This window comes from Jaculus jaculus, chromosome 5, assembly GCF_020740685.1.
Source record: "Jaculus jaculus isolate mJacJac1 chromosome 5, mJacJac1.mat.Y.cur, whole genome shotgun sequence".
Lineage (NCBI taxonomy): Eukaryota > Metazoa > Chordata > Mammalia > Rodentia > Dipodidae > Jaculus > Jaculus jaculus.
In genome coordinates this window covers 38,592,870-38,619,686 of record NC_059106.1, presented here as the reverse complement: position 1 = coordinate 38,619,686, position 26,817 = coordinate 38,592,870, and the positions used below count along the sequence as shown (strand labels likewise).

The 26,817-nt window shown below is 50.6% G+C and overlaps 1 protein-coding gene across 6 annotated transcripts in view; it reads right to left on the bottom strand.

The window, feature by feature from the left end:
* The window catches only part of Prdm16 (PR/SET domain 16), a 338,568-nt gene that overhangs the window by 174,603 nt on the left and 137,148 nt on the right, over positions 1-26,817 (bottom strand). For all 6 annotated transcript variants that reach the window (XM_045151134.1, XM_045151132.1, XM_045151133.1 and 3 more), the window contains exon 3: positions 2,397-2,444. In XM_045151134.1, coding sequence (XP_045007069.1) covers positions 2,397-2,444 — 48 coding nt within the window. The remainder of the gene's footprint in view (positions 1-2,396; positions 2,445-26,817) is intronic.

Here is a 26,817-nt window from a genome sequence, read left to right as displayed (position 1 = left end):
GTGACTTTTTGGGAAGCGTGGGCGATGCGCCCTGGGCTAGGTGACAGCACGGGAACGAGGGCTCGCACAAATTGGAGCTGGGGACAAGGGAAGCAAAAGGGTCCAAAGCGACTGACACTAGAGGGACGCAGAGAATGAGATTGGGGAGGCTGGGGTCTCAGGAAACTGAGCCGGGTGCACATGGGCGGAGTTGGGGTGGAGCCAGTGGGGGCGGGTCCAGACACACGTAGTTCACTGGCTGTGGCTGCTGTCACTAGGATGAGTGCCCCTCCTCCAACCCCAGGCCCTCCTTCAGTCCTGGGTGTGAATCCTACGGCTGCTGGATGTGGGCTTATGCTCCCTGGACCTGGGCTCCCTCCCCAGTAAAATGAATAGATGAATTTGGCACCCCTACACCAACCTGCCAACACTTAGAACTTACAATAGTGACACTCCCAGGCCACCTTTCTTGTCACAATGTCAAGGCCTGACAAAATGAACTAAATCGGTCATAATTCACAAGAGGGCAGGTAGCGAAATACTCCCTAAGAGAGGCGAACTGGAGCTCAGAGGTGTCAATGGAATAACCCAAGGCCTCACAGCCTCCACGCACACCTTGCAGCCCCAAGAGTCCCTGTCATAGTTTTAAAAATATTTTATTTTCATTTATTTATTTGAGGGAGAGAAAGACACGGGGAAGGGAGGGAGAGAGAGAATGGCCTCCAGCCACAGCAAACTCCCGACACATGCGCCACCTTATGCATCTGACTTATGTGCGTCCTGAGGAATCGAACCTGAGTCCTTTAGCTTTGCAGGCAAGTGCCTTAACTGCTAAGCCATCTCTCCAGGCCCCTGTCATATTTTTTTATGCAAAATGTGCATGTCTTTTGATGATACAAAACACGAAACCACTACAATGGGGATTCATCAAATTCATCCGTAAAGTAGCACACTGGTGAACGTGAAACAAATTGGGTACACAAACACATATGCACATATTACCCACAGCTGAACACAGTCACACCTAAGGCAGTGTCCCCTTGCCTCTCCGCCATGGTGTGTGACTCTTTTTGCTGGTGACATCTAACTCATTTTCCATCTAGTCCCCTTCATCCCCCCACTGCTCAGGTGCACACCTAGGCACCAGGTTTGGGTATCTGATCATCCTGCCATGTGGCCCTGGGCAACCACCCCCTAAATGCCATGGATGTGTGAGCTTGGCTGAGGCCAGGAAATCAAGGGACTGAGTGAGCTGAGGGATGCTATGAGGTAGCGTCTATGCCTGGTGAGAGACGCTGGAGGACTTGGGTGCTGTGGCAGGCAGCAGGGCTGAGCTAGGTATAGGAAAGCCCATTGGGACACAGCGGACTGTTCATGTACCCTTTGGCTTTGGTGCTGACCTTGGCTTCTGTGATGATCTGACAGGTCTGGGGTTGGGTCTGTTGGTGTCTGTGGAATTGGTGAGACCCTCAGCCTGAATGGCTTTCTGGATGCTTCACAAGAGCCTGCAGTTGAGTCAGCTCTGCCACCCAGGCAGCACCAAGTAGGTCCCTGGCTGTACAGTGCCACACAGAAAGCTCCCACAACTGCCTGGTGGGATATGAGTGAAAGGGTCTCTGAGCTCTGTCTGCTTCCTGAGCAAAGATGCCCCGAGAGAAGACAATACTCTAACTTCACTGGAAAATCTTGAACACAAGGGGAGCTGTGCATGTGAGTATGTACATTTGCATATATGTGTCTGTGTGCAGGTTCCATGAGCCCTATCTGAGTGAGTGGGGATGAGACTTTGGAGCTGCCTGGGCTAACTAGTCCATGGCGTGCACACCCAGGTACACGTGTGCCCCTGTGTGTGCTTCTCTCTGGGGCCATGTGTGCTTTTCTCTCAGCATAGTTCTCCTTCATTTTTGCCAACCAGCTATGATCCATCATCAGTCAGCAAGGCAGTAGATAATGCCCCGTTGACACTTTTTCTTTGCCTAATGGTTTGCTTACTTAAAGTGAAGCTTGAGCCCTCTTTGGGAGCTCAGAGCACAGCAAAAGGATTTGTTGAATCTGTAGCCGATTGTTTTTTTCTCCCCATATTCTTTTCATGTGAGTATCCAGAGAAGATAGTTAAATAAACACGACTTGTCTTGATTTAGTTTCCATGTGTGTGCATGGACTGGAGCATTCCCATTGGCACAGGGTTCTCCTCTGTTCTCTAGAACTGGTGACTCGGGGAGATGGCCCCCGATCTGCTCCAACAATGAGAACAAGGGCCCCTCCTAATCGCAGTCAGTGCACATGCTGTGAGCCAAGGGCGCATTGCTCATGGATTGCCTGCAAGTTCCTCCACTCAGAGACAACCAGCATCACACAATCATTCAACCAGGGATGTGAAAGGGTGCCGATGCAGACACGGACCCAAGCTCGCCTACCTTTTTGATGCAGCCATCCTGGGGTGACACCTCCGTATCTGTCAGCATCTGTGGGAAAGCAGTTTGGAAAGGGGCCGTTAGTAACCGACAAGATGCAGACCTACAACTGCAGGGGGCTGTAAATCGAGGGGCAGATCAACACGTCGTCTTCTACAACCAGAAGGGGGAGACCCTGTGGCTTCTTCCTAGAATGAAATGAGGGGCTCTGTTGATAATGGGGCCTTTGTTCTAAAGGAAGTTCCTCCAAGTGCTGAAGAGCATAAGCAACCACCCAGAGATGTCTTCCTCTGAAGACACGATTGCTGGTTCTCATGGCTCCATTTTGGAGATGGAGATAATCTGCTGAGCTCCCGGTGTTCCTTTGCACTTGCAAGCAAGCTACAGGAAGCTTGTTTCTTATTTCCTCTGAGCTCTAAGAGCAAGTCCAGCAAGAAATGTTTAGAGATGGCACTGCTCCTGTCTGCCCAGCCTGGAAGGAGGTGCGGTCCGTGGGCTGAAGACATGGCCCCACCATCCCAAGGCTTCCAGTCTGGCCTGGGAGGCAGAGCATAGCGGAGCTATGAGTCTCAGGCCATCCCAGGGGACAAGGGACATGAGGGTTAAGAGCAAGGCTCTGACGCTTCTTTCTGCTTCTTCTTTTTGGCAAGTCTAAGTAGCATCCCAGCTGCCTTCACTCCATTCCGGGGAGGAAGATGGGTCCCCATGGCATATGCACCAGCCTGCTCAGAGGAAAGCAAGCTGAGGTATGGTGCTGGGATATCCCAGAGGACTCTCCTCCCCAGCTATGGGCAGCAAGGGCCTCCCGTGCTCCTCCTCCTCATGGACAGGGTTGGTTCTACTGAGGAGAGATAGTGCTCTCCCTGCACCCTTCTCCCACCTCACCGTCTCCTATACAGCTTTCCTTGGCTCTACTTACCGCACAGCTGTGGCATTTCTACCAGCTCTCCCCTCAAAAACCACCTCGAGGGCTGGGGAGATAGCTCGGCAGGTAAGAAGAGTGCTTGCCTTGCAGTGCAAGCATGAGGACCTGAGTTCGAGTTCCAGCACCCATGCAAAAAGCTGTAGTGGTTAAGGCGTTTGCCTGCAAAGCCAAAGGGTCCCGGTTTGACTCTCCAGGACCCACGTAAGCCAGATGCACAAGGGGGCGCATGCATCTGGTGTTTGATTACAATGGCTGGAGGCCCTGGCACGCCCATTCTCTTTCTGTCCTTCTTTCTCCCTCTCGAATAAATAATAAATTAAAATACATGTTTTTAAAACGGTGATCACAGACACTGACACCTGTAACCCTGGTCCTATGGAGAACCTGTACATGTGTGTGTGAATGCATGTGTGTGTGCGCATGTGCCAGGGAGGACGAGCAGCTCTGGATTCAGTGAAACACGCCCATGAATAAAGTAGAAGAGAGACAGAAGGGGGTGTCAGTGTTCTTTGGCACCTACAGATTTGTGCACTGGGTACGCATCTGCACACGTACAGGCATACACAGCATGTACACATGCCTCCAACCTACAGTATACATACCACACATACACACATGTGAAAAACACAAATGAAAGACACCAATTTAAGCTGTGCTCCACAGGTGGCACGTCAGTGGCCAGACGCAAAGCATAAAGTGAAGCAAACTGCAAAATCAGCGGGAGAAATGGGGCTTTTCCCTTCTGGATCAAAAATTCAGCATGTAGACTCATATTCATAAACTACAATGTCACTTCCATAAGCACAGAGACCAGGATGGAAACTAATACTTGAAGAACAAAATAGAAAGTGATGTGAGATCCAAGGGCTTTCTTTCTCTCCCCTCCCCACTACTCTGTGGTACCCGCCTATGCCCGTCCTGGTTGGCAGAGTCTCAGTATGCAGCTCTGACTAGCTCAGCTGTAATAACAAAAAAGTCATTTTTCCAAATGTTAGGACTTCGAGCCAATTGGGGATTTTACATTTATGTTAATACATCCTGAAAACTATGGTTTGGAACGTGGCTCCGAGTGAGGAAAGGAGAGAGGTAGGGCAAGGTGAGTGCCGTGGGAGGTTCGGCGACAGTCTCCAGCGGAAGACAATGCTGAAGAAGGCTGGTGGGGGGGCGGCCTTCCGAGCACGGTGAGCACGGAAGACTGGGAGGGAGACTCCAGAGCAAGATGAGCACCTCAGGAGGCTCAGGCAGTCTCCAGAGGCGAATCCACCTGAGACCCAGGGACCTGGCTGGACAGTGCCATGTGGAGGTCAGCTGAAGAGGCTGGGCAGAGTCGAACTATGGACAGATGTGCATGCGTCCTCCAGTATGGCTGCTCCTTACTCCTACATGTGGGTCCAGGAAGGATAGTGTAACCTGATCAGCCTGTATGGGAGGAGGAAGCAAGGCTGATCTCTGAACCCCAGAAAAGCCAAGTTTCCAGGGAAGGCTTGGAACCATCAGTGTCCGAGACAGAGGCTACTCTGGGCAACCTTGTCCTGACACGTGAACACAGTTTATCCCAGTTTTCACCCTGGACACTGTCCACAGCAGGAATGGAGACCCTGGTCAGCAGTGTGCAGGGTAGTGGTCTGTGATTAAGGCCACCAAATGCAAAGGGAGGTAGGTGCGTGTTGGGAAAGAGTCCTGTGGGTCATAAGCATTCTTGGCTTTTAAGGGTCTGGCTTGAGCCAGAAGCAGAAAATGAATGCTTGCATTTTTCCAAGGAAAGCAGTGTTTGCAATGCTCCTGAGGCACTACATATAGCCACAGAGGAGCAGGCCATTGGGAAGAATCCCAAAACCCCTTAGAAATGACCACAGTCTGGGACTGTCACAATGTCAAGAATGCCCAGACACTATTTCCCATCATGAAAATGGTCACCTCAGGCCTCAGTGGTATTTGAGCTTCATTCCTCTCCCCAACTTCCATGAATTTAGTTAGTGAAGACCCCACACTGACACTTGCCATCAAGGAACCTGAGCTGCCCAGCTGGGCTGGATGCCTCTCCCAGTCACCCCATCCTTACTGGGATCCCCTCCCAGAGTTCCAGGCTTTGGGGACACACCTGCACACAGTCACCAAGTCCTTGGAGTGTGTGCTGAACCTGTCGAGAAACAGGTTACAAGAGACCATGTGACTTTTTTAGGAAGTCTACAACTGGCTTGGTGGCATTCCACTGTTGTCCTGCACTAACATCAACACAGTGCCAGCCATTTGGAATAGGAGAGACCTTGGGGGAGGGAAGAAATTCATCCAGGTGCCTAAGACAGTTGAAGGCAGAACCAGGGATCAGCCTCTGACTGGCCTGGCACTATGGGAGAGTCGGGTTGTCTTCTGTTCTGCCACAAAATGCCTCAGCACAGCCCCGGGGCTCCCTGAGGTAAGGGGGAGTTTGTACTGCAGCTGAGCCTCCCAGAGGATGGAAGCTCCAGTTGGCACCCTGGTTATAGGAAAGGCTGAGGTCAGACCTGGGCATTTGTGGTCCTGCCTGCTCTGCTGGGTTGGTGGTAAATGCAAAGCTGTCTGAGCTCTCCAGGTGCCCACCAAGCCTCAGGTGCCTGTGAGGGCACCATGCAACAGCAGAGTCTCCAGGCCAGAGCATATCATGGGGCCACACTCACACAGATCACTCTGGAGTGCTGGGTGTTAACATTTGGCTGCCTTTGAGGGGACATTTTCAGGGTGACTTGTTCCTTCTAGGAAAGGAATGTGAAATCCTATAGCAAATTCAGGTGGGTATGACCACTCTCCATCCTCAAGTGCTAACTGTGAACATTTCAGTTGGCCTTGAAGACCCCCAGCAGCACAGCACAGAAGCTTACCAGAAAAGTCCCCCAGAACTGTAACCCCTACAGTCACAGAGGTCTAGGTTCAGAGTCCTTGGGATATCAAAAAAATGCCGCCATAGACCTATAGACTCTAGGGCAGGGCTGTCCTGCCTGCCTCCCTTACCCCACACCGCAGGCCCCTCTCTCTCTGTTGGAGAAGGCTTGTTTTCAATGTGACTTTTGATGGCTATGACCTTCCTTTTCCTTGTCTTTCTATGGCCTAGGGTCAAGGAGAAGTGGTAGTAATAACCACTGAGGCTTATAAGGCACATCCATCATCCAGACCATCTCATACACATTTGAGAATTTCATGATAGTTACTGGGTTGATGGGGTCTGGTGTCCCTCACACACTGGAAATGGCTGGAGTCAGGGAGGGTGGTTCTCTGAAGACCCAGGAGGCCATATCCTGGAAGCCAGTCTCACCCTTAAGGGAATTCTTTTTTAAAAAATATTTTTATTTTTATTTATTTATTTATATGAGAAAGGTAAAGAAAGAGAGAGAGAATGGGCACGTCAGGGCTTCCAGCCACTACAAATGAATTCCAGATGTATGTGCCACCTTGTGTATCTGGCTTAGGTGGGTCCTGGAGAATCAAATAGAGGTCCTTTGGCTTTGCAAGCAAGAGCCTTAACCACTAAACTATCTCTCCAGCTCTTTAAGGGAATTCTTTGTCTCTGTTGCACTGAAGTCCAGGCCCCACCGAGGCGACATGGGAAGAGAACTTGGGGCATTGAGGCCTTTGCCCTAAGAGAAAGATAACTGAACTGGCCTGTTTTGGACTTTTCCCTCTGAGGAATGTAGACACAGTTGACATCACTAGTGTCCCCAAAGTGTAGGATCCCAGGGAGGGTCCCACAGTCCCAAGACCTTGTCCTAGATGCATGTTCTATGACCTGGATCTGGCTCACCCACACCAACACCTCACTTAGTCAGTGTACCTCAGTCAAAACCAGCATGAGAATTGCTCTGGGGAACTGAGCCTGCTTCTCATTGTAAAGGAGTGACCAATGTTGAGAAGAGAAAGGAAACACCTGTGAGTGGTCACATGACCTTTCCAGGACCTCTCTGCTGTCCTTTAACTCAGCTGAAGGGACAGTTGTGTCCCACAAGCTTTGGGAAGATGAGTGTGGCCATAAGTGTGGCCTTCATCAGGGGCTATGAAGAGTGCGATGGAGCGCCACAGGCCACACCACACTGGTCAACTTCTCTTCATTCCTTGGAGTCAGCATAGCCATGGTGGTGGCTCCTACCTATCCTAGAGCTTGCCATTAGATGGGGATGTAGAGAGAGACCTCTAAACAACATCATCTCTGACCCTTCAAGGGGCACCAAGCAAGAGGGACTACCCACATCCATGTGCATCTGGGATGATTTCTATTGACTGTCAACTTGACTGGGTCTAGAACCTCCTGTGAGGCATGCCCTAGATTAGGCTAGTCTCTGGGCACTTCTGGGTTGATTATGTTAACTGAAGTGGGAAGACCCACTTTGGCTGTGGGCAGTGTCTTGAACCATGGGCCAGGGTCTTGAATTGTATAAAAAGGGGAGAGCTGGCTGAGCAGCATCTGCTATCCGTCTCTGCTCTGCCCCCTCACTGTGGGCTCAATGTGACCAGCTCTCATTCAAATGATGGACCGTAACCTGGAACCATAAGCTACCCTTCCTCCCTGAAAGGGATTTTTAATGTATTATTTATTTATTTATTTGCAAACACAGAGAGAAAGATATAGAGGAAGAGAGAGAGAAAGAGAGAGAATGGGCATGCCAGGGCCTACTGCCACTGCAAACGAACTCCAGACGTGCGCCACCTTGTGTACCTGGCTTTACGTGGGTACTAGAGAATTGAAAGAATTGAACCAGAGCCATCCAGGCATTGCAAGCAAGCACCTTAACCACTGAGCAATCTCTCCAGCCCCCTTAAAATGATTTTGTACCAGGTATTTTGTCTTAGCTACAGGAAGGCAACTGAAATAACATCATAAGGGGCGGGCCCCAGCCAGCCTTGGGGACTGTGCTGTGGCTTTGCTCTGTGGTCTCTTCAAACATGCTTTGAACAGATGCTCGGCTGGGCTGCAGCGTGGAGTACACAGTAAGACACGCCGTGAGCCATAGAGAAGGAGATAAAAGCCACACGTGTCCATGTGATGGGATTCCTTTGTCGTTGATGCCTAGAGACAGGAGCGTCATTCTTGACAGCCCCTCAGAGGAAGCCGTCACCCATGAAGCACCAGAGAAACACCCTCCTATAAGGGTGGGTTTGAGCCGTGTTCCGGAACCACTGGTCTTCATTTAATAGCCGCCTTGGCAGGTAGGAATCTCGTTAACGCGCCCTCCTCACCCGCTGCTGACCTCGGGTGGAGAAACCACGAACACACTCTGGAGCCTCTCAGCCTTGGCTTCCGCCCCGGCGGGGCTGCCTCTCGCTCAAAACCCTCTTTATTTTGCTAGCTTAGCCTCAGCACACGCACCGCTGGCCTGCCGATTGCTGGCAGTGGCTGCCTGGCTCTCAACTTCTCCGCACCCCAGCAGAAGTATTAGGTGTGTTTTGATTGAGTATTTTAGCCAAAAAAGCGAGGTTTGACCTCCGGCATTTAGCTTCTCTCTCAAGTATCACTGCCAGGATTTAGCTAAGTGGGGTTGCTCAAAACATCTTTTTTGACTCTTAAAATAAATACCCTCTGTTCTCCATGAAGTCGGCAAAGAGTAGCGCATACACACGCATAGACATATCACAGGCTCACAGCTCCGAAGTTCTGGCACGCCCCCCAAGGGGGCTGACTTTCTGTTTGGTGTCATGAATGGATCCCAGAAGGTTTCCCTCCCTTCAAAAGAATTGGAGAGCAGAGCTACGGGAGGAAACCCAGAGTGAGTCTGACGTGAGGCCACTGCAAAGCCAGAGAGAAGGGGACAGAGGCCAATGTGTGGTGTTCCCTCTATCCTGGCCTAGGAGGGTCATTCTGGCACACCCTTTGTTCCTGGCGGTTGACTCCAGCTCCTGCCTCTGTAACCTGCATTTCTTCCTCGTCTTTTTCTGAAGCAGCAACTATGACGATGTTGGCAGAAGGTCCACACATGCCATAGGCCTCAGAAAGATGACCTTCTGCCAACATCTCAGCTCCTAGGATATAAACTTCCTTCACTTCTCACACCGGTGCCACCTGAAGTGACCAACAGGAAGCAGAGCTGGGGAAGTTGGAGGCGCAGTGGAAGGTCAAGGATCTGCTCAGCCTGGGGCTGTGGAGTCTGGTCAATGCCCTGCATGGAACTTTGCAGGGACAGAGGAGACTGGGCAGACACATCCTCAGATCATAGCCATGTTCCCCACCCTTCCAACTGGTCCCACACATGCCAGCAGCCAGGGCCGCCCTAGAAGAGGGATGCTCCCAAAGGCCAGAGGATTAGCAAGGGCTGAGCTGGGACCCGTCATGCTGGCAGCTCCAGTGAAGTGCTGGGTCCCTGGCACCCAGAGCAAAGGATCCTACATGTTCAGCTAGGGGCAGGTCATATTTATTTGTTTTCTGCATTAAAAAAAAATCAGCTTGGCCATGTTTGAGCTCCAGAAATGATTTCTTTTTAAGAGCTGTGGACACTGTTTTTAGCTTTTATGCCTAAACAGATACTTCTCAGTTCTTTCAAGCAAGAGCTGCCCAATGAATGGAGGCTCTCTCTTCCCTCCTAAGAAAAATATTTACACAGTCAGGCACGCAGCAGAGGGCTGCTCCAGAGAGCCCATCCCCAAAACGCAGAACGGCCTCCATGCCTGCCTGCATCCTCCCTCCCTCCCTCCCCTCTGACCCTCATCCCAGGGGCATCCTACAGCCAGGGCTCATTTTGAGATAACAGCCCTAGGGGAATGCTGGCATTGTTCTACCTTCTTCCGGAGCCCTTCCATTTAGCCAGCCAGAGACCCTGGGCAGCTGGGCCTCCAGCTGCGGGGAGGGCTACTTTCCTCGGTTACCTCCTAAGAAACCCACTCCCTGTGGGGCAGACAGCAACGTCTATGGCCCGCCCTGCGCTGCCCAGCCAGCACAGCATTGCAGACCCAGAACTTGGGCACCATTTGGCTGCGCTCACATGGTCCAAGAACACTCTGTTCGCAGGCAATTTCCTGTCTGTGATCATTCCATCTTTCTGCTAAGACTCCCTGTCCAGTGGAGCTGGCCTAGTGACCAAATCTCCAGGGTACGGAGCCTCGTGCATGTCCTGGTTCAACATCTCATTGTGTCCCCTTCCATGAGTAGTCATGGAGTGCCTCTGTCTGCATTGCCCCACAGAAAGTGCCTTGGAGACATCACTCAAACACTGCCCAGGGCCCTTCCGAGTGCTGGCTACTTCACCACACAATAGACCAACAATAAGGTAAACATGAAGAAATGGGGAAGCTATGGGGAGGGCCCAGATGTCCCAGACTTCTCTTGGCAGTGTGGATCCTGAGGCAGGGAGATGGAGTGACAGAAAACAGACCAAGACGGGGCAGAGGCTTGGAACCCTGTTCCTTCATGGTGCGAGCCCAGGGCACTAATCTGAGGAGCAAGAGAGTGTCTTCTTTGCTTGCCTATGTGCCCTGTGGTGTGGCACACTTTGCCCCAGGTCTACAGATCTCTACCACCATGGGGAATCTGTCTGGATTTCCCAGTAGCTGAGCTGGAAGTCACCTGGGGACAAGGTGAAACAGTAAGATGGAAGAGAACCAAGAGCTGGGTTGAGTCTGGCGTTAAGCTGAGTATGGAGCCCATATTAATCACTTAAGGTTGAGGATGAGTCCATGGAAGTATTGTTTGACCTTTCTCCCAAGGAGGAAGAGACTCGGAGAGGCAAAGAACCCTTCCTACCTTTGCCTAGCAGTTGGGTGCCCTGGGATGAGGGGTGAGACTGGGTCCTGCATGAATCGAGATAAAGGTCCCAAGGGAGGTGGTACAGGGCCGGTCATTCCCTTTCCTCAAGGCTACTGAAACAAGGTGTGTACCAGTGATGGCCTCCGACCCCAGGTCCCTCATCATGTCTCAGAGAAGATTTTCCATAGAAACTCATTGCATCTTGCTCATAAAGAATCCAGAGAAATAAAGACCCCCACCCCCACCCCAGCATCCCGGGCTCCCCTCCACTTGTAGGTCAGCACCAACATTCCTATACCAATGTCAACACTGATGAAAAGCACACTACACACACACACACACACACACACACACACACACACACAGCATTTGACAAGTTCATGGTTCTTGACATGAAGTCTCAGAGGTGCTTTAGCAGTGGGAGCTGATGGGAGTCCTTTAGGTGGGTTTCTCCCCTCCTGCCGCTCATGGTCTAGGCAGTGGGCCACCCAGGTCCCTATAGAACCTCTCCCCTACTCCTGGGGCCGTAGGCAACAAGCAGGTGTGGTAACCTGGTCCTGACCTTGACTGGCCCCTGTATCTAACTCTACTATGCACGGAAGAATGGGGTTTGGGCTGAATGCCCACTGGGGTCATTTGCAAGAAATTCTGCTGTCTTTGGATGCTGTACTGCAAACTGGCCCTTTGAAAAGAGGGGCATGTGTAGGTTGGCTCCACCCAGGGCTTCCCAAGCCTCACACCAAACCTTGCGGGGATTTGGTTCTCCACGGAGGAGTGGCCCTCTAGGATTGAGACCCTTCCCTGTACACACTGGATATAACCTGGGTTCAGCCTTGTTGCCAAGAAATTAGCCCAGGGATCTCTGAGCAGAGTGAGCTCCCAGGGACCTCATCTCTCTCAGCCTATCCCTCAAAGGAGCTGATGAGGTCTGAGCTGGAGAATCCCCACTGCTGACGGAACCCTCCTTGATTGAGTGTGGTCACTCAGGCAGGGGGAGCTGAGAGGAAGCCTGGGCAAGCATGGCTGGCAACAGGAAATCAGCAGCCATGTTAGGCTCTGGAGCCCTTTCCTAGCCAGGAAGCAATCTGAGGGCTGGAGGCTGTGAGAGTGGGGATAGGGTCTCTGAAGGTCTCTGCTGGCCAAGGTGGAGGCATGTACACATCCTCCCAGGCCCTCAGTGGATGGCTTCTTCCTTCTGCTTCAGGAAGAGTGCTATCTCCAGAGAAAGCACATTGCAAGAGCTGGTGACATGTGAGACTCTCGGTCAATGTTCAGGACAAGCCCTCACTTCTAATGTGGGAGGGACGTGCTTGTAAATATGAGAGCTTCCCAAAGCCAGTACCAGGAACAAGACCTGCAGCCAGCAGTGAGTAGGGAGTACCCCAACTGCTGGTTGTGGGTCTGGTCTCAAAGTGTCCCTCTGAAGGGCTCTGGAGAGAACGACCCAGGACAAGGAGGAGCAGAGGCACTTCAGAGGCACCAGCCCTGCAGTTCAGTTGGCTGGAGGTGGGGAGAAGGCAAGTGGAGCCACCATAGGACTAATCCAGAGAATCTGTTAATTCCTTCCTGGGGACTTGTTATTAGGTGAAAGTTGGCAATTCCAAGTGAGCAGAGGTGACCTTGACCCTTAGACATCAAGTCTTTGGCTACATGGCCATTGCACTAGAGGGGGGGGGGCAGGAGGCAGAGAGGACCCAGAAGGAGAGCCTGTCAGGGATGAAACCTCAGAGGCACCATGGACTCGACAGTCATTGGCCAAGTCTACATTCCAGCTGCTCCTGGACACTGACCACACTCCAGGATACTGGGACAAATGCCACTGTTAACGGTGGAGTCAGATCCAGCCCTGTGGGAGCTTTGGTGAGGTCTGAGCTGCACATGGCTGAGGCTAAGGCTGTGCCCACAGACAGTGTGGGCATGCACACAGTCTTCAGCAACTGCCTGACTGACCACCCAGGTGTTGTGGAATGTTACAACCACATGGCTCAGGTCTGACCCACACACAGAACCTTCCAGGTGTTTCCTGCATACCTCAGTTTGGAGAATAGTGCGCCATCTCCATCAGCTTTTCCTTATACCATCCGTGACCTCCAAAGCTCATTATTGCTGTTATTTTGTGATAAGAACACTTAACATAAACTCCGCCCTCTTAGCAAAGGGTCATGTGTTGAATAAGACAGATATGGATGAGCTTGAAGGACATGACTCCAGGCCCAGAACAAACAATGTCACAGCATATTTATAGGAGGGACCTAATGTAGTTAATCTCAGGCGAGGAGAAACCCAGTGGCTGTAGAAAGTTCTTGGGGTTTCAAGAGGCCACTTTCTGCTCAGTCTGATACATTTTCTGCCTCCGAACAGTCCTCTCCTCTCCTCTCCTTCCTTCCTCTTCCATCCCTGTCCTTTTCTTCTCACTTTCCCTTTGTCTTCACCTTTCCACTTCCCCTTTCTTTCCTTTCCATTTTCCCTTCCCTCTCTCCTTTCTTTTCCAATTCCATTTTCCCCTTTCCTTCCTTTCCTTTCCTTTCTTTTCCTTTCCTTTCCTTTCCTTTCCTTTCCTTTCCTTTCCTTTCCTTTCCTTTCCTTTCCTTTCCTTTCCTTTCCTTTCTTTCCAATTCCCTTTCTCCCTTTTCTTGCCTTTCCTCCTTTCCCTTCTCTCCTCCCCATCCATTTCTCTTTCTTTTCCATTTTTCCTCTCTTCATTGGTGCTAGGATACAGACCTGCTGCTGAGCTGCCCCCATCAGCCCCGAGCATAGTTTGCATCAATTGCAGATGGGGACACTCAGCCCTCCAGTCTGGTCTCTGTTCAGCCCCCAGTTGCTGGAACCAAGTCTGAATTCTGCCCATTGCAAACCCAGAGATAGCTTTTTGGAGTCGCATCTGGAAACTGCTACTCCCAGTACCCCTGAGGTCATTTCCCATTCTACTTCAGAAAGCTCCAGAGGCACTCATAGGCACAAGGAGGCATGAAGCAGCCTACGTCAGACAGTCACCTGTCTCTACCCACAGCAGGAGCAAGATTGCCAAAGGATCCACCTGGAGTCTTTGATACTAGCCTATGGGATTGTCCAGACCCACAGACACTGCCACTGGTGTCTCCTGAGGGTAATTTATTGCCTATGTGGGGAAAATAAATGACCAGGTCAAGTAATGGCTCTATATAAACATTTGTCTTTTATTCTCAACCCTTTTAGTTATAGAAATAACCTTGATATTGATAGAATTATATCAATGCACCTCAACCTGACCCTGTTTATTGATAGCTCGTTTGTTAAGGTGATCTTTAATAATCATAAGTGAATACAAGGCTCATAGATCTCCTGTGATGGCAGCTCCTTCACACACAGCTGCACAGTCCTGAGGCCAAGGTTTCAACCCCTAGTGTCCAGGCTCTTCTGGGGCTGTGACTTATAAAAACTGTGCTTATCTGGAAGTGGAAGGGCTTCAGCACACCATCCCGTGTGTCAGAGTAGAAATGAATCCTTATTCCCTTAAGAAGGATAAGGATGGGGCGGGGGGGGGGGGAGATGGCTCAGCAGCTTCTAAGATCACTTTCTGCCCAAGCATGAGGACCTGTGTCTGACCTCCAGGAGCCACATAAAAAGCTGTGTGTGAATGTATTCCCCTATAACCCTGTGCTGAAGCGGGGAGAAGGAGGATCATTGGGGTTTACTGGTCAGCCAGTTTCACTACAAACCAAAAAGCAGCTCTAGATTCAGTGAGAGATTCTCAAGGAAACAATATAGAAGAACAATAGAGAACACTCAAGGTTCTCTTTTGACCATCCCATGAGTGCCTACAGACACACAGACACACACACACACACACACACACACACAGGGCAGCAGGGCAAATAGAGCATTCTGGGGATGGAGGAAGATGAATTAGAGACAGGTGGCCCTGTTGTCACCTACACTTCCTGCCTCTCCAGGGTCACATGCCTTCCTCGTCTCATTCTCTGTTGCATTCATTACTGACCCTCATTCACTCATTCTCACAGCAAAAGTCTGTTCACTATCACTTTGGGGTTCCACAGACCAGCAAGCCAAGAAAGCCAGCAGTACCCGTTTCCAGTGCCAACAGGAACAAAGTACAAGTAACAGCTATGACGGTGCCACCCAGGGCACCACTGTCCGGCCTGACTGCACATTCCCAGTCAGACCATGAGCATCTCAGAGACCAGAGAGATGGAGTGGAGTGTCCAGCTGCTTCCATTTGAAGAAAGGGTGACGTTGGTAGGGGAGAGGGAAGGAGTTTTGCTTTCTCTCCCACAAAGGACGTTTCAAATCTGCTGAGAGTAGACAAGACAGCAGAACCCCCAGTGTCTGGGGGTGACATTACCTTGAGACCTGTGCACGGCGTAGTGGGAGACAGAGCTTCAGGATGGGACCCAATTACAGGGATCAGCTGTGCTGAGGAATTTCAACTTCAGGCTGATCTGAAGTACCAGCAGCCTGGGCGGGGGGCGGGGGGCGGGGGGGGTTGGTCTTGAGGTATCCATGCACTATGGCTGCACTGAAGTCCTGGGCTCCTCCACTCTGCCTCCAGTTCTCAAGTGAACCTGAACCTATGTCCCCCACTCTTGCCTTTCCATGCAGGCTTGAGCTCAAGGCCATGCACAGTGGAGATGTTGCTGAGCTCTGTGGGACCAGCCAGCCTTGCTGAACCTTGGTAAGTACACGGTGGAAGCTGATGTCCCTGCGCATGCTCGTGGGAGCTCCCAGGCCAGTGCTCAGGCCTGTTCTGCCGTCTTCCTGTGTGGGGCCTCACAGAGCCCGGAGAAGCTGCAGGGCAGGGTCAAGGACCAAGTCCAAACCCACTCTTCTTCCTAAATTTCTGTTTATTTATTTTAGAGAGAGAGATGAAGAAAGGAGAAAGAGGAAGGAAGAAGAAGATAGAGGGAGGGAGAGAGAGAATGGGCGTGTCAGGGCCTTCAGCCACTGCAAACAAACTCCAGACCCATGTGCCTCCTGGAATCAAACGGGGGTCCTTAGGCTTCACAGGCAAGCGCCTTAACTGCTAAGCCATCTCTCAAGCCCTCAAACCCACTCTTTCCATCCTGAGGCTAGCAATACTTTCCCACATGCTCATGTCCCTGTCCTTCCCAGAGAGCCTCCCTCCCTCAGCTGTGGGATGGTGACAAGCACTAGAAGATGAGTTGAGGCTGTTGAAGGTGATATAAAAGATTCAAGTGGGAGATTCTTCCTTTATTCTGTAACCATAATGTCACTAAAGGCGGATCTGCTGCTGTGACTGCTGAGGCAGATATCAATTGGATGTAAGGGGAACAAGCTTCACGGCAGGGAGACAGCTGTTCCAGCTGCCCTGACACTTGACAGTGGTCAGTACCTCTGTGGACCACCAGCCTGATCCTGTCTGCGGTGTGTGAGGGTGTAGCCTGTGAGCTCTGCATGGCTCTTACATTTTTATTATTTTTATATTTTAATTTTTATTTATCTATTTGACAGAAAGAAAGAGGCAGAGAGTGAAAAAATAGGTGCACCAGGGCCTCCAGCCACTGCAAACAAACTCCAGATGCATGCACCACCTTGTGCGTTTGGCTTATGTGGGTTCTGGGGAATCAAACCTGGGTCCCTTGGCTTTGTAGGCAAACGCCTTAATGGCCAAGCCATCCCTCCAGCCCTGGCTCTTACTTTTTTTTGTTGTCTTTTTGAGGTAGGGTCTCACTCTAGCCCAGGCTGACCTGGAATTCACTATGTAGTCTCAAGGTGGCCTTGAACTCACAGTGATCCTCCTACCTCTGCCTTCTGAGTGATGGGATTAAAGGTGTGCACCACCACACCTGGCTGGCTCTTACATTTTTAAAGGGTTACCAAAATAAGCAAAAAGAAGAAATGTGTCAACCCTGGCCCAATGGCAGACACATCATAGCTCAAAGGAGTCCAGAGATGGAATAGCACAGCACAGTCCAATTTTGAGCTAAGAAGCAGGTGCAGGCTTCCCTCCCCATCTACAAGGATGAAATGACTTGGCTCTACCTGAGTCCCTCATCCACAGCATGGCCAGGGATGACCAGCCAAGGCAAAAACCCCAAGCAGAAGAAACAGTGGAGGTCAAAGTCCCAAATGTCTGTGGGCTCGCTCACCTCCAGCAAGTGGGAGAGGGAGGGAAGGCAGCCTCAACCCGGTGGCCAGCCGACGGGGTGAGCAGGGCTGCCAGACACCTGATCCTGCCAACAGCTGCAAGGGCCTGTCCGGTGGGACCTTGAGGTCTGCATTCTCAGCTGCAGCCTCCCAAGAGGGAAGGTGGGAAATTGAAAACAATTTGAAATGACTCTGCTCATTTTCTTCTTTATTTTCCAACAAGGAGAAACTTGAAGAACTGTCACAAAGGAATCTCAAAGCACTCCTTAACATTTCTACCTCAAGACATGTAATTTTCTGGGAAACTGAGCTTCCCTGAGATAGGGACAAGGTTCTTTCCTCAGGACAGGGCTGGTGGCCCAGAAGCCAACCCTGGTTGAGATTCTGTCCTGGGTGGCCATGGCCAGAGGGCTAGGGGTTCTCATTTTCCAGTGTGGCTACCTCAGGGTGGCACTGGGTATGTCTGGGAATCTAGAACGCTCTTCACATTGACTATTTGCCACCTCTTTGTAGAGAGCTGTCTGGTGGGGTAGATGTGGTAGTAAGCTGTCAAGAGTGAGTCAGTCCCTCACAGCCATCAGCTAGAGAGCACTGGGTGAACACAAGTGTCTCCAGTGGGCTTCATTCCATGACAACCCAGAAGGGATCCTGGGATACTACAGGAAGCTGAGTGAGCCCCAGCAACAGCATTAGAAGCACACAAACCAGGCCCCCAGGCAGTGGTATTCTGATTCTTGATGCATCTCCAAGGAGAGACTGCATGAGTACTGCTTTGCAGAACAGTGTGAGAGCTCAGACTGGCTCTGTCTTCTACCCACCTGCCTCAGGAGAGTGTGTTCACCTGCTAGCTTCTTTTCTCGCATGGGTGACAAGGACCTTAGGAACAAGTCAGCCTCTTCTCTCTGTGGCTCTGGGGTCCTCTAACTCCTGCTACCCTTGTGGCATTGGAAGCATTGTTTCCCCTGGTACTCTAGGGGAGCAAGTTGTAGAAATAGCCTCCCCCATGCACACAGGGCATCTGGCCAGGGCATCATAGCCTGGATGATGTTCTAGGCACTGCTGGGTTTTCTCCTGGAGCTGGGAGAGTTTGTTTAGCAGATTGCTTCATCTTTCTCCCTGGGACTGAAAAGAGAGATGAGGTCTGCCCAGGTGAGAACCACACCATATGAGAAGATAATGGCTAGCATATCCTGAACAGAGAGACATGGGGGAGGAAGAAGAAGATGAGAAGGAAAAGCAGAAGGAAGAAGTGGAAGAGGAAAGGAGGAGGAGATCCCACTTGGTCAAGGAGTACTGGGGAGCCAGCTAAGCTGAGAGTGAGTGGACAGAGGAACAGACACGGGGTAAGTCTAATGAGAAGAAATTACTGGTGAAGGGGAGGCCTACTTGTCAAGGACACCCAAGGTCATCAAGGACCATATGTACTCTTTAAAGCTTGAGGTACCTTCCCCTGGCTTCGTTCCACAACTGGGCTCACTGGGCCTTTAACTACTTCGGATGGAGGTTGATAAAGCCTTTTTGGGCTTTGACTTTGACTCATACGGTACCCCCTTCTTAGCCCGGTATGACCCCCCTGAGGGCTTTCTGAGGGTCTCCTTCGACCACAGGAAGTAACATCTACCCAAAGAGAGACACAAAATGCCCTCTTTCTTTCTTCTCTGCATTCTGCTTGCTTGTGTGGGCCTCCTGTTGCTGATTATGATCCGTTTCTATAGGAAGTTCCTGACTTGCAGTGGAGTCATGTCCCAACAGACCATCTTAATTCAGAAGAATCACAGGTTGAAAATGCATTGACCACACCAGCATTCTGAGCATCCCAGCCAATCAGCACAGCCCCGTTTTTCCTGGTGTGCACGAGGCTCCCTGGAAGTGGCAGCTGCCTCTATCATAAAGAAAGGATTACACTGTGTTTCACTAGCTCAAGGAAAGATCAAGTCCAGAATTGAAAGTTCAGCTTCCATTGAATACATAGTGTTTCATATCAGTGGGAAGTTGAATTTCTTTTCTTTCTTTTTTTTTTTTTTTTTTTTGTTAAACCATGGCAAGTTGGGGACTATCTATATTTGATAGGCAGACTCCTTCCTGCCTGGGGTTTGCATGGTCATTCCTACAAAATAAACAGAAACCCCTCTCACTTAAGGTGTTCACTCAACGAAAGCAAATATCAGGCACCCCTCTTGGGTTTCCTTCACTTTGTGGTTTTGTGTGACCCATGGGAGATTCTTTTGTTGCCCTAAAGATCTTTCCTGGTGAAAACACAGTTACTTGAATAAAGTAGTGACGGTTGGGATGAAGCAAGGAAGCTATTTCTCAAAACAGAGACTTGGACAAGGAACAAACCTGGGGGCTCAGGTGTATTCATGAGCAGGGCTGGCAAATGAGGAGAGACCCGCCCCCCGAGTCTCATGGTGGCTGCTAGCCAGCACCTGTCCTCCCAGACACCCTGGCACTGTTGAGGGTCTCACTTCGGAAGATCAGCTACCTGAGATTTTCACGGCAGGTCTGCACTATCTCCTCCCAATATCTGAAAATGATCTTGAGTGTGGAGGCTGGGTAAGACTCTGCAAGGTGAGCAAGAGTGTAAATGAAGAATTGTCACAAAGGAATCTCAAAGCACTCCTTAACATTTCTACCACAGGACATGTAACTTTCTGGGAAACTGAGCTTCCTCTGAGATAGGGACGAGGTCCTTTCCTCAGGACAGGGCTGGCCTTTTGGACCCAGATCCCAGGGTCCCAAGTCCTATAGACATTGACAGGAGAGCAAACTAGCCCTGGTGACGACTGCTTGTGCTCTGAGCTGCCACAGGCCTGCCGCTGTCACAAGCCCCCACTCAGCAGCCCTGTGCTTGACAGCCACCACAATCTTTTCACCCAATTTTCCAGCTGAGTTGACTGAGGTCTTTGAAGGTCAAGGAGCTTGCCCAGGGTCACTGAGTGAAACAGCTAAGCCCATGGCCTCAAGATGAGGATGCAGGACCCTGACTCTCACCCCTAATCGCCTAGCCCTTTCATAAATAACGAAAGTAACAGGGTTCCGTTTTCCCCGGGAGGACCAACTCCTCACGAGGCCACCAGGCTTGTGGCCGGTATGTGTTCCAAAGCTTTCGGGCTAGAGGCAAGGTGGGAGCATGAGCGACGGGAGACGACGGGCTTGGTGCACCAGTTGCCTCCTGCCAAAGGCATTAATTTGTAACAGACTTGCAAAGAACTGGAAAGAGCGCAGGACGTTCCGTGCACGCGACAACGGCTGATTATTCTTTGCTGACAGTTATTAGCCTGTTATTAAACGTATGAATTGCCTCTTTCATACCACATTGCCTATCCTTAAAGAGCTTTATGAACTAACATTAACCAATCCAATTAGCAAAAGACACTGTATTTGTGTAATTAGTAATTTGAGGCTTTGTCTGTCTTAGTCTTAAAGAGAAAAGGCATTGGGCGTTGATTAGCGCGTAACACTGTACAATTAGGAGAAGTGGTCGGAGATTAGCTGTTCTTGTTCCCTGGGGTCCCCGTTAAGGGACCGGGTCTTGCTAAGACGCTCAGGGGTTTATGTTTGTGGCATTTAAGCGGATCCAATTGCTTCCTCTTGCATCCAGGCTCCTCTCTGCCTTTGGCATGGCCTTCCGCGTCAGGAAAGGGAAATATTTATTTTCATTATAAATTTAGAGGCTGAGTACAGTAAGGAACCTTGTTATTAAATGCTCCAAGCCCAATTCTGCAGAAAATCTCAAAATCCAACTTTGGGTATTGATTGCAAGGGTTTTTTTTTTTTTCTTTTCTTTTCTTTTTTTATTTTTTTCTAATCGGATGCCAAAAGGAACATTGTGGGGGAAAGATGTCTCAGGCAGACCTTTGCCAAGCGGCATTTCTGTTTATGTGTCTGAATGAGCAGTTGCGTCTCGGAGACATGGAGCCGGCCGTGATGGGTCTGATGTGCAGATAACAGAGCTGCCTGCCCGCTGCTGCAGGGGGCTTCTGGATGCTGGGTGCCTCCGTGCAGAACACCACAAGGAAAAGCCACAGAAGACCCTGGCTGAGTGATCTGGGTCCAGGTGGTTCACCAGAAAGCCCCACAGAGCGATGACATTTCCACATTCCACTTGGATGCCTCTAGGTTTTATTAGTTTATGAAACTGCAGAGTAAGCGCCACCAACCTGAGCAACTCCAGTGGCGCTTCTTGGCAGATCTGAACAGGAAGGAAGAGGCTCCCTGTTCACGGGAAGCTGTGCAAAGTCTTACCTGTGGGTCCCTGAGCTATCAAAAGGAAGTGGGGAACTGGCACCTCTTTGGTCTCCTGAGAGGCTGTCACCCAGTGGGACTAGTTTAGGCCATGGTCTTTCCTGCTTACACACTCTGCTTAACCCTCTAAAATTCTCTGCCTGGGGGTCACCATGGTGACCACGCTGAGGCACAAGCAGGTGAATGGGCCCCAAGCCAGGCAGATCTGCGCCTCCAGAGGTGAGAAGTCACCCTGCGGATCTGCAGGCTCTGTCTGCATTGTGCCTACGCATCTGGCTGCACCACTGGTGGCTCTAAACTGTGGGAGCTGTGTCCTGTGATCTCACACTTCTGAGGTGGAGCTGAAGTCCTGCTAGGAGTCCAGATGTTTGGGCTTAGAGCAGACAGTGCTGACTTCATTCCAATTCAGATGGAACCTAACTCCAGTCCTTGAAGGAAGAGTCGAGAGTGTGTGTGTTTTCATTCCACCCCAAAATGAAGTTAGAATTCTTGAAGTCAAGAAGTCTTACCCATCATCTGCCTTGCTTTTCCATTCCTCTGAGCACTTACACACACCCACGTGCTAACGCTCACATGTGCGCACAGGTATGCAACATGTCTCAGTGGAAATAAAGTGCCCAGGAGGCAGGAGGTGGGTACCACGCTCCCTCCTCACTGGACCTGTCCCTCAGAGGCAGCTGGGGACCCGTCCATATGGGCCCTTGGCACTCACGCAAGGCAGGGCAGAGAGGAGACCTGATGCAAACAGCTCAGAAACCTCTCCAAAATATTTGGGTTTGTCAAAATCCCAAACCGCCGTTTGCCAGGCACTTTTCCCGCTAGTGTTTGAGCCCGCGGGTATTTTAAAGGAAATGAAATCCGTGTGTTTCTGATTTATTTATACTTAACTCATCAAAATGCTGTTTTAAAGAGCTATTTTGTATCCAAAATGCCCTTTATGCTTTTTTCCCCCCTTCCAAACTAAAAGCCATATTCTGCCAAGCTTACATGACCTTAAACTCCAATGTTCTCAAGGTTCTTTTGAAAAGCAAGTCCATCATATCCAAACAGACCTGAACTGGAACCAAAGGTGTCCTCCGCCCCTGCCCAGGAGGCACGCAATGGTGCAAGAATGGGAGTGGTGGGGTGGCAGTGACAGTGCCAGTGGTGACATTTCACCTCAGCCTCTGGCCCTAGCAAGGCCTTCATCCCTACACCCACCCAGTCCCCTGGATATTTCAGCATGTGGGAGGCAGTGACTGATTTCTCAGAGCCAGGACCTTAAGTATCCCCCTCCCACAAGGATCCTTCCTGGGTCAGCTCAGGGTCACCTGGAGACCACAGAGGGGGTCAGAGCAGGTCTCAAGGCAGTCCCCGTTTCCCATGGCGTTCTCTGGGGTCAAAGCATCTCATATCCCAGCCGCGGCCCTAGTTCCTCTATGTCACTGGTCCCCTTGGGACTGCCTCATACACATTCAAGAAGTGAACACAAGCAGTTCTCCTGAAGGTACCAGCTAATTCAGACCAGGAAGCTGCTTCTCTTCTCCAAGGAAAGAAAACCTCTGCCCCAGTGCAGGGAGCATGTGGAACAGTGAGAGGGAAGGAGCCTCAAACCTACAGACAGGGCGCATGCTGGGTCTCTGTGGTCATAAACAAACGGGGTATAGTTACACTGTGGTCTGACCTATAATACCAGTACTCACCTTATATTCTTTTGGGTGTGATATTTCTGGCCTATTTCATGCAAAAAAGTTCAATTATGAATTTGATTGCTTTTTTGTGCAGATTATAAAATCCTTTATCCACACAGCATTTAATTGTGTCCCTGGCAGATTTGGTATTCATCATGGCCCTGCTGTCCCCAGCCTCAGAGATAAACCATCTGAGGGGCAATAAATGTCCACTCTGATTATTGATGCTTCCAGGGAAATTGATTATCTATTTGGGGGTTGGAGCAGGCTGATATACGGCAGCCTCTTTACCTGACATAACAGCTTCTCTAGAAGAGAAATCCCTCCATCACCACGATGGATTTTCTATTATATTTAACAATCTTCAAAGTGACATCCGTTTATCTTGATATTTGAAGATGGAGATGAAGCCTCAGACTGAGTTGGGAATAGTCATCTCTTTCACTCATTTACAGTAGTTAAAGTTGAAAAAAAAAAAAAAAACAGGGACAAACAGCTGAAAGCCACTGAAGCCAGGAATGTTCCTCACACCGGTTTTTCTCATTCTGGCTGCATGACCCCCTCCTTGCCCCCCAGTCCTGTTCCAGGCCCGGCTCCTGAGCCACCATGAAAGCAGGCCTGTGATTTGCAAGAAACTTGTGCCTAAGGTTGTGGTAGATGTATGCTATCCAAATGCCTAGATGTAAACCCTATTGCCTCACTACTCATCACAGGAAAATCAGGCTGTACATGAGTTTAATTTGGTCTAATTTAAAAAAAAAAAAATCCAAGCAATTTCGTTCTACATTTGTGGCCATATTTTGGTGGTCACAAGGTCTTTCTTCCTTTTGTCCCACGGACGAGATCAGTGTCTGAGTGTGGGGCGGGTGGCAGTAGCACACCTGTGTACACCTGTGTGGGTGTGCAACGCTCTCTGAGCCCTGGAACTCCTCAGACAAAAGATGAACTTCGGCTCACCAGCACTGTTCTTATTAGTCAAAAGATAACAGGCGTTATAAACTCAAAACGTTTGCTCACCACAAAAATCGATAGTGACCCTGGAATCAAAGCTGTGGGTTACTATACCTCCTCTAAATGGGACCAGGTTGTGCTCATTTGATAATTCCCCAGCAGGAATTTTTTATTTTATTTTATTTTAGCAGAGTCAGGGCCATCCTGGCCTCACTGAGTCTTCTATAGACACCGCACGGGGCAGTTTACACAGCCCTACACACACTCTTTTTTTTTTCCCCTGGCGATCCCTGAGCTGTGGATTTTTTGGTAACTTCCATTGCCCCACAAGCTGGTCTCACGCCCTCCTGGGAGCAAAGCTAACTGCACACTAACAGCAGGCTCCTTGGATCAAAGTGCCAGAGGTTTAGGGTTTGAAAACCAGGGGCTAGGATCACAGGTGGCGGCAGGAAGGGATCAGAGCGGAGCTCAGTGTCAGCCGCAGTGCTGGGGACAAGAGCTCTGGTCCTCAGCCCAAGAAGCACGTGGGAAACAGTGCTCTGCAAAGTAGCAATGCCCTGCCCAACGCCAGAGGTCATATCCTGGGCGCAAGCCGGGCCCCAGCACCAGCAAGTTTGGAGTGCAGCCAGGACAGAACACAGGCCCCACCCTGCACAGTAGCTAGTGAGCAAGGCCTCACGGGCAGGCCCCAGAATGTGCCAGCACTGCCTGTAGGCAGGGTTTGGCCGGGTCTGCCACCTGAAGCTGCTACAGGCCAGACAAAGCTTCCTTAGGGAGCAAAGGTGGGACAGTTGGTGGCTGGATGAGTGTCTTTACCCTTCAGGTGGAGGAAAGGAGGGGGGCCTTGGCTGGAAAAAAATTGCACAGAAGCACTCAGGCCTGCTCAGATCCATGGTTCCTTCGTGCTAAGAACCCAGGGCCTCCTGAGCAGGGACAGGTGGCTGGGACTTCCCACTGTCTAGAGGGAGAACCTGCTGCCATTGGCTCCCCCACATGGGGAGGTTGGCCTGGATCTATTTAATTTGTGAGGGAATAAGCAGGAGCGAACCTGCTGCCGAGGGTGGCCCTGCTGTGCACCTGCAATGAACAGCCCCTCCTTCCCCTCAGCCCTCTCTGGCTCACGCCCTTGATGAAGGCCTGTGGACTGCTACTGAGAGACTCCCAGGGTCTCAAACTCATACACTCCAGGGCCCAGGGAGCAGAGGAGTGACATGACGTTCTCTGTACCACGCTTGAAACCACGCCACTGCTTTTGCATGGAGTTCTTCACACTAGGTGAATCCCGAGAGGGCTCCTATGTTTTGGGCTTTTGGAGGAGAGCGCATTCTCCACACAGGAACTGTGTGTGTGCATGTACGTGTGTACTCACACAGACACAAACGTGTTTTATGTGTGATGCATGTACAGTCGTATTTTGTGCACATGGGCATCTGTGTGCAAGGCTTCTGTGTGCATACATGTACATGTAAATGTATGCGTGTGTCCTATATACTCAGGCTCTGATTAGCTTAAGGCCAGACAGGAAAGAATCTGGGGAGATGGGGCCAAATTCCAAAGGCCTGTCCTGACTCCTCTGTGCATTGTACATCTGAGGCAGCCTTCCTGTGATTGATGGCCCAGGCAGTAACTCTCTATTTTTACTGAAGAAAGTACAGATCTTATAGACTGAGTCCACTCAGGACAAAGGGTCCCCCAACAATGTGGCTATAGTCACTTCTCTCCTTATTTGCACAAAGACAACACATCCAGGCAGCTCTTCACATCTTGTACCAAAAAAAAAAAAAAAAATCCCACATACATTATCTGGTTTGATAGTATCTGTTATACTGTGAACCAGTAGCTCAGAGAAACTAAGCAACTTGCTTAAGACACACAGAAGGAAGTACGTCTTGCTACTGGAGAACCCAAGCCCTGTGCTTTCTTGGTCCGGTGGCTGTTTTCTTAAATATCAGAGTGAGGTAGAAGCAGTGGGTCCTGGTGGGAGTCTTTGCCCGACAGTAGGTGTTCACCAACTCTAGGCTAGAATTGAATATAGTAGGCCCAAACCATACATCAGCAGCAGCCAGGCTCCTACACTAGGGCCTAGCCTCCACCTGGTCTTTTACTGGCCTGTGCTTTAAGAAACCTCGCAGGTTATATAGGGACGTGTGCTCCCTGGATAGGGCCTGCTGGATGCAGGAGCCTGGAGCAGCCTAGTGAGGCATGGATCTTTGTATGGCCACTGAGAGAGGCAGCTTCTAGGGGACCAGGCTGCCCCTATGAGGGCTTTTATCTTTGGACTCCTGTTTACCAGTTTGTGAACTGCATATAGCATCAGGATCCCCACTGGCCCCAGCTTGTCCTGGATACTGAGGGGTTACCAGAGAATAGAGAAGGGAACTGAGTGAGCCTTTTGGGCTGGGCCATCTAGACCACCTTGGAGGTCACCTTCCCCTTGCTTTTTGCAGAAGGGAATCCCAAGCATTCTAGGTGGGTAACGAGATCCAAGGGCAGGTGAGGCCTCACTTCCTGGGTGATAACTTTTAGGCTTGCTTAGTCTAAGTGGGTCTTGTGCTGTTCCTTCTGTTGCCTGGGTCCTGTGCGATCTACTTCAAGGTCCATCCAGAGGCCAAAGGCCTGGAGAAGACACAGATACCTCTTGGATCTGTCTTGGGGGAGTCAGAGTCAATTTCAAGGCCAGTCCTGCCTGGCCAGGACTGATGTGGCCCTTAGCACAGGAGACACTCCTTGGGATTGTGGGGTGGGCGGGCTCCAGACCCATAGAGACTTGTGGAGAGAGGTACCACAGGTAGACAGACAGCGTGGGCCAAGCAGAGAGGATGGGTG